We start from the raw sequence: 8,301 nt of genomic DNA, 5'->3' as shown, positions 1-8,301 counted from the left end.
TTTTATTCATGAATATTAAATAAATATAATTGCATAAATATAATGGAATATGTTTGCCAATGCTAGTCCGGAAATGAAAGCAATGTCTGTCACATGTTAAAATAATACCTCACATCGTGTCAAGGTCCTGCAGATATTGCATTCCCTTGAATAGCTAGAACCTTTGAGGCCTAAACCTAAGGATCAATCAACAAAATACAAAACCGATAATAGTTAAAAACACATTCACTCGAAATGTTTAACCAATAAGGTGTCTCTCGTGGAACATGAAACAAAAATAAAAAATAAAATGTTGGGTTAAAGTTTTTGATATTAGAGAAAACCATGGCAACATGTTCCACATGCAAATTGAAGTGAACAAGTTTGGGAGTATGCTGAAAGCTTTTAAGTCCTAAAAATGTAGCGTCTGCAGCCTTCCTGACATTTACAACTTTTCGTGTTCACTAATTGGGGTGTGATTCTCATGCAAATTTAAAGATGAAGAAGTGGAACTATTTGGTTAGCAGTACCATTCAATGCCATTGCTGAAAACATTCAGCGTTGTCATCACCAATGATACTTTATAAAACAACTTCAGCTAATAAGCCATATAATTTTAAGTAGAGAAAGAGAAATCTGCATAAGATGTGAAAGTGAGTCGCTGCTAACTCATCAAGCACCTCAAGTTTTTCTTGAGAACGGTCTCCCCAAAAAGTGAAAGTACAAAATCAATTAAACCATTGGGGAAAACCTTCTTATTTACATATAGAATTCATCCAACCAAAATTCAGAGCTCATAAATGGAGCGTGAAAAGATGTTGATGCAAATTAAAGGAAGCATTTCAAAGCAAAGCAAATGTTTGGTATTTCCAAACGGTAGGGTTCATAGAACCCCGTGAAGTGACGAATGACTCTCAAATCTCAAACTATTGACATATCATAATGGGCTCCCTTATTAGGTCTTCTAAGTGGCACAAATTTGCAGAATTTGGACCAAAATTTGAAGCCTAGTAGTTGGGCTAGGTAATTAATTAATTCTTGGTTGGACCTTTGTGTAAAAGTTGAATGTTAAATGGTCTGTGGTCAGAGTTCAAGTTATCGTAAGAGTTTATTTGAATGCTCATCTGTGGATGAAGTGAGATGTTACATCAATTTTTTGAGTTTATCTGCGTTTCTTCATGTGAATAAATATCATCAAAGTGATTAAAATGGTTGAATAAATTGTTCAAAAGGTGAAAAAAATAAGTAGCGTGAATCGTTTCCCACGACATGGCCAAAAAAACAAACAAGTCGTTTCCCATGCTTGGTGGGCAAAATGATAATTGGGTGAGGTAATGGGAGGTCAAGTTGGAGATACATGTGACGTGAGAAAGGAATTAATTAAAAAAAAAAAACTCATTTATTAATTAATATTAAAATGCTGAATTATATATTGATAACTTTTAATGAATGATAACTTCGAATTGATGAAAATCTTAGGTATGTTTATTTAATATTTGGGATGAGAAAGAAAGGAATATAATAAAATCACTTACTTTTCATTTAACTAAGTTCTTTTTACAACAAATCACATGAGGTTTTGATTTAATGATAATGAGTTAAAATTTATATTTTTAAATTAAAATTTTATTATGTATGAGTTTAATTTTATTTATAGTAAATTTATTTAATTATATACTGGTTCATTTTTTGATTGGTTAGTTTGTTAATTTAATTTAATTAATTAATTTTAAATATGTAATACTTGAATAAATTATAATTTTTTTATTAATAATTTCATTTTATAAAAGAATTTTTTTATTTTAGAAATAGGATAGAAGTTTAATTAATGCGGAGGTGATTCATATTATTCTCTTAACATTTTGTAACAATTTTTTATTTTTTTGTATTTGAGATTTGTAGGATCTAAATTTGATTATTGTAATTAAGAGTTTAACATTTTACCAATAAATTAAGTAATCATTTATTGTAATAAATTATTTTACTTGTGTTGCCATAATCAAATTTTTTAGGAAGATCATATAATTAGCATTATATGATTATAGATTAAATGAAATAATATAATTAATACTTTAAAATTTTAAAAATTGATATAAAGTTTAAAACTAAAATATAGATGATCAAATCAAACATACTATAGCTTTCTTCGATATAAAGAGCATCAAAAAAATTGAATAATCAATATTTCAATGGTAAGCCTTTATTCATATTGTGGAATGACTGAGTTAATAAAATAGTAAAGCATAATTTTTTTTTAAAATTTTGTTAAAAATACTTTTAGAATATCATATAAATTAATTTATGAAAAATTATCTAATACTACTACATAATTTATTACATAAAAACAGACCTAACGTATACCTCTCCACTCAAGTAATTGGCTTGACTAATTGAGCAAGATTTTAGGTAATTAAGTTTAATCTTTTTTGGCAATTGACTTTTAGATTAGTGGTTTGTCATTTTTTGTGTAAATAGTTGGTATGTTATTGATTCTAACGCTTAAAGACTATAAATTCAAAGAACTTTATATGTGTAATATCTTTTTTAATCAAATGAATAATAAGATAAGAGTTCAAAGGTAAATTAAAAATTTTTAAAAAAGTTTAATAATTTATTTTTATACATAGAGAAATTATCTGAAGCATTTTACTTATAATTGTTTAATTATAATAAAAAAACTATATAAGACTTTAAGGCTTCATGTAAAATTTTATTGGTTCTCATATAATTTTGAATTGTAATTGATTAATTGTAGTGTAATAGTTGTAAGTGATATGATTTCAAAGTAACATTATTTTTTGAATTGTAATGGGTTAATTATAATGCAATAATTATAGGTGATATAATCACGAAATGATATTTTCTTAATCTTGCTTCTAAAATTAAAAAATTACGAGCTCTTATAATTATATATATATATATATATATATATATATAAAAGGAGTGATTCATTTATAGTAGTGTAATATTTTACACTTTTTTGGATTATTAGATTAAAATTAAATTCATGACTCATTTGAATTAAAATAATATTTTTAAATTTAGTAATTTTGATTTAAAAATTTAAAAAAATATAAAAATGATACTAATATAAATAAATTCATATAATATAATATATATAATAAATATATACTAAAATGAAAGAGAAAAAGAAAAGAAATCCTAACGATTTTCTATTGTTAATTTTGTTCTTATTTAGGCCTTATAATATAATTTTCTATACATAAAGTGTGCATAAGATGATGAATATGATAAAATCATAATCATTTTATATTATATTCTATTTGAATCTAAAAAAAAATGATATGATTATGATAAGAATTAATTATTCTTTTTATAAGATGATTCAATCCTATTAAAGTAAATATAACTATTTTTAATTCATGATATTAAATTCACATGTCTTGTTATACTTTTAAAAATGATATTAATAATTTAAATTATATAAAATTTAAAGAATGATAATTTTGATTAATAAATAAATTATTTTATTGTAATTTTATACATATTAAATATAATATGATATAATATTATTTTATTTAATTTTATTCATAATATTATTTTTATCTTATCTAATAATAATTTGTGTACCAAATAAATTCTTAAAGAATAAATAGTGTAACATTAGGGCCAAAAAAGAAAATACCAAAGAATGGAAGGCACCGAATATAAAATTGGATACTTCACCTGACCTATGTCTGGAACGGAAAAAATGATTATTTATTATCGTAGCCCACTACCTCTCGTCTGCTTCACCGAAAAACAAGAAAAAAAAAAACCTCAAAACCGTTGAATTCTGGAAGACAAGAAAGACGACGAAATCCGTTGAGCTCGTTATCTTCAGTGACGACCACTCCCTCGTTGCCTTGCTCTCCCCCCTCCACGTGTCCCCCGAAACTTCCAATTTCCAAAAGATAACCCCTCCTTCACCAATCAACCACCACCCTCAAACAATCTTTTAGCTTCTCTTTCTCCACCCCACCGCGAAACAAGCAAATCCAATCTCTCATTTCTTAGATATATATATTCTTTTTCTTTGTTTATAGTTTTTTGTTCTTGTTGCTGTTGTAGCTTTATTGGGTCGCTTTTATTTTTATTTGTTTTGCCTTTGTTTTGGGTTTTTGGAGAGAGGGGTTGAGACTTGAGAGAGATGGATCATGCAGCAGATGCTCATAGGACTGATTTGATGACAATAACGCGTTTCGTGTTGAACGAGCAATCCAAGTATCCTGAGTCTCGTGGAGATTTCACCATCTTGCTTAATCACATAGTTCTTGGTTGCAAGTTTGTTTGCTCTTCTGTTAACAAGGTCTTTCTTTTATATATTCTTCTTTCTTAATGGGGGTTTTCTTTGAATCTTTTCTCCATTCATTTTTTACCAAATGAGTTCTGGGTCATGTTCTGTTTAAAAGTTATGCCATTTCCTATCAGATTATGCTTTTGGGATAGTTGGTCTCCAGTTCCTATAAGTCATTGTAATCTGTTTGATGTTTATTGGAGCAGGCTGGTCTTGCCAAACTCATTGGACTTGCTGGGGAGACTAATGTCCAGGCAAGTAGTTGCCAAATGAATAATTTGTTTATATTCTATTTATGGTATTAATTTTTTTTTTTTTTTGGGTATTTGAGATTGTCTAGATTTGAACCAGATCACCGGAATTAAGAGTTCAATATTCTACCAACGTACCAAGTGGCAATTGGCATGGTATTAATTTTTCATACTAAGTTTGTCTATTTTGAATGAAGGGTGAAGAACAAAAGAAACTGGATGTGCTTTCAAATGAAGTCTTTATCAAGGCTTTAGTGAGCAGTGGCAGAACAGTGAGTAATTGGATGACACTTTTAGTAAACACTGGAGATTTTATAAATTTCTCTTTAACATATTGGGATGTTATAACAGTGCATCCTTGTCTCCGAAGAAGATGAAGAGGCAATGTTTGTGGAACGCTCAAAGCGTGGAAGGTGCTTTCATTTGTTCTCTGTACTGTTTCTAAGTAATAATTTTCCATTATATTTTTAAGTACTAAAAATGTATGAACTTGTCTTAAATAATGCAGGTACTGTGTTGTTTTTGATCCACTGGATGGTTCCTCCAACATTGATTGTGGAGTTTCCATTGGAACAGTATGACTCCTCATCACAAAATGCCACGTCTTATTTTGTTTCATTAGTTCATGCACCAAAATATGTGCCAAGTAATTATTGCTCTATGATAACTTGATATTGCAGTGGTCAACTGAATGTGTTCTCTTTCATCTAGATTTTTGGAATATACATGGTGAAAGATAACCATGAACCAACTCTAGATGATGTGCTGCAACCTGGGAAGAATTTGTTGGCAGCTGGTTATTGCATGTATGGAAGCTCTTGCACGGTATAATGTTTACTTCCCTTGTTTTTATATAATTAGCTTTTTCCATGTGTACTTACTCTTTCTTTTCTTGTTGTTTGGGGATAATTAGACTTTCACTTTTATTTCCTATGTCTATTTAATTTTAGAGAGACGGTAACAGGGCTAATGACGATAGTACATTTCTGTTATGAAAGAATACCATTTCTATTAGCATATCTGTTTAAATATTTCTTGAAATAAAACATTTATCTTTAATCTCAGGTTTTCTTTGCTTGATGGAAGGAAATTGTAATTTTATGGGCTACTTTCTGTAGTATGGCCTTGCACTTCGTACTTAAATGTAATCGTTTTGCAGCTTGTGTTGAGCACTGGAGGAGGAGTTAACGGGTTCACCCTTGATCCATCTCTTGGAGAGTTCATACTAACTCACCCAGACATCAAGGTATATTTGTTATGTGAGTATTGGATTAATCATGTGATTAGTTGTTTAGTATGTTTGGTTGTTCAGCTTCTTACAACTTAGGATTAATGTGAAAACTATTGTTTTTGCAATCAGTTGAGTTCAATAAACTTCCAAATAAATTTTCTTTGACAAATAATTGCATCAAAGGTTTGTTATTGGTCTACAAAGTTCTAATTACAAGAAATTCTGTACATCCTCATCTTTAGGTGCAAGTTTTATGCCATTCCCAATGTTCTGAAGTTAAAATCTTTCTGGTATTCTGAACCATTCATGACTATCACAACAAATATGTTTCAAACATGGCAGAAAATGTGATCAAATGCCATTTCTAGTTGTTTTTAATAAGGTCCATATTTTGTCTCTGTATAGCAACTCTGATTTGTTTGATAATTTAGAAGCATTGGTTTATCATGTCTTTTTAATAGATTCCAAAGAAAGGGAAGATCTATTCGGTTAATGAAGGAAATGCTAAGAACTGGGATGGTCCAACGGCCAAGTATGTTTAAATTCAGTTTACAAGTGTTTTATTTTCTACTTGTTTTGCTGTGGACTTGCCTCACTCTTTTTCTTACGAACTTCAGGTTTGTGGAAAAATGCAAGTTCCCCAATGATGGTTCCTCTTCAAAGTCTCTGAGATATGTTGGAAGGTATCATTGATTCTGTTGTTATTGGAGTTACCTTGCCTGCTTTATCTCCATCTGTTGTGTCAGAATACTGATTCTGGTACAGAATGAAGTCTATCATTGATTTATTGTGATGTGATGAATGTTGCTTATGGAAGATCCAGTATCTGGGTGTTTAAAGGAGAACTGGAGAAGTAATAGGAAAAAAACAACCTCCCTTCTTTCAAAAGAAAGAAATAGATAGAGGAGACTAAGGAACCTTTGGAGCTTTTAACTTGAACATTTGTTTGAAAGGAGGAATATTTACAAGTTCTGTAAGAAAGAGAGACTTGCTCAAATGAGTTAGCAACTTGTCAAGTTTAATGTCATTTGGAGAGCATTTCCAAGGCTAGGAGCAATTCGGAGGCTCCTTAATGTGGATAACTGAGGAGAAAAATTATCTCTTTACAATCTTATAAGATTTTGAAGTCAAGTGTGCTGTATGCTTATTTTGATACATAATCTGACTGCAAGTCATCATGACAACACATTCAAATTCTAGCCCAACTGAAATCACTAGGAATTACTTATCCAAAACAAAGAAAACAGAAATCACTATGATTGGTCAAATCTAAGCAGATTTATTGTTTTAGCAAAAATTGAAGAATCTGATCATGGATATATTTTGAAACTGGCATGGCTGTTCTTGCATCTAGATGCTTTTAGTTGGTTTATGACCTGGATTTGTTTCTTTTAATATGGACTTTGATTTTATGATAATGAAATTGTGATGAACAGTATGGTAGCTGATGTCCATCGCACACTACTCTATGGGGGTATCTTTCTGTACCCTGCAGATAAGAAGAGCCCCAATGGGAAGCTGCGGTATGTTAAATGCAGTTAGGGCTATAGCTTTATATTTTTAAGTTCCAGTTAAACTCTTTTCTTACAGGCTTGTTAAATGTGTTTGGCAACAAAAAATTTGCTTACTTACTAAGTTTGAATAATTTGTGTGAACTAGTGTTCTCTATGAGATCTTTCCAATGTCTTTCTTGATGGAACAAGCTGGAGGTCAGGCATTCACCGGCAAGCAACGGGTATTTACGTTAAACTTTTTTTGTTATCAAGCTGATCTAATGACTAACTAAATTATTTTTAGGGAGATGTTTCTGTTTTTGCTGCTAATTTCTCAGCTGTAATGATTTTTGTTGAGAAACACACTCACTGCACTATAATTGAAGTTAGCTTTGTTTCAAAATAAAAAGATGCTGCAGGAGTATGAGATTTTCTTAAATTTTCTATAGACAACAATAAATTGAAGCTCATAAAATTGTTAATATCTTGCTCATAATGATCTGATTTAACCTGATATATTTTTGCAGGCACTTGACTTGGTTCCAACAAAGATACATGAGCGGTCTCCAATATTTCTCGGCAGCTATGATGATGTTGAAGAAATTAAAGCACTCTATGCTGCTGAAGGGAAGAAGGAATAAATGTACAATTCTCATGCCTCTCACTTTACTTACATAGCATTTCTGGATTCTGTTTGTAAATATGTATTCATAAGATATAATCCCTTTATAATGGGATACTACAGTTTATCCATGGATATAGTTTGAATAATTGTTAAGTTTAATGATATTCATTATTGCATATGACTTTGATTCCCTCCCTAAAGATGTGTTGAATGAGAACAAATTAATAAATGGTTAATGTGAATATCCAAACCTTCTTGAAGGAAATGGATTGACAAATCACCGTTCTTGCATAGCTGATCTTGCTGCTATTAAATTGGCAAAATGCAGATATGATAATTTTAAATACAATACAATTACATGATACGAAAATAATAGGATAAATTATACGAATGAGATATGATTTAAAATTTTAACAAAAATAGTA

At 29.9% G+C, this 8,301-nt stretch overlaps 1 protein-coding gene across 1 annotated transcript; it reads left to right on the top strand.

The window, feature by feature from the left end:
- Window positions 1-3,679: 3,679 nt before the first annotated feature.
- Window positions 3,680-8,054, top strand: LOC111312211 (fructose-1,6-bisphosphatase, cytosolic-like). The gene is made up of 12 exons (XM_022912274.2): window positions 3,680-4,288; window positions 4,483-4,530; window positions 4,725-4,799; window positions 4,879-4,940; window positions 5,036-5,102; window positions 5,239-5,352; window positions 5,687-5,773; window positions 6,220-6,290; window positions 6,376-6,441; window positions 7,195-7,281; window positions 7,418-7,493; window positions 7,779-8,054. The coding sequence occupies exons 1-12, from the start codon at window positions 4,130-4,132 to the stop codon at window positions 7,890-7,892; spliced, it is 1,026 nt and encodes a 341-aa protein (XP_022768009.1). The 5' UTR covers window positions 3,680-4,129; the 3' UTR covers window positions 7,893-8,054.
- Window positions 8,055-8,301: the final 247 nt, after the last annotated feature.

Source organism: Durio zibethinus, chromosome 1, assembly GCF_047325235.1.
Source record: "Durio zibethinus cultivar Kanyao isolate XHJ-2024 chromosome 1, ASM4732523v1, whole genome shotgun sequence".
Classification (NCBI taxonomy): Eukaryota; Viridiplantae; Streptophyta; class Magnoliopsida; order Malvales; family Malvaceae; genus Durio; species Durio zibethinus.
This window is presented reverse-complemented; position numbering and strand designations above follow the sequence as displayed.

Coding starts and splice junctions, on each gene's coding strand:
- LOC111312211 (XM_022912274.2), top strand. CDS start 4,130: ATGGATCATGCAGCAGATGCTCATAGGACTGATTTGATGACAATAACG. Junction 4,941..5,035: donor GAACGCTCAAAGCGTGGAAG/GTGCTTTCATTT, acceptor TAAATAATGCAG/GTACTGTGTTGTTTTTGATC. Junction 7,494..7,778: donor CATTCACCGGCAAGCAACGG/GTATTTACGTTA, acceptor ATATTTTTGCAG/GCACTTGACTTGGTTCCAAC.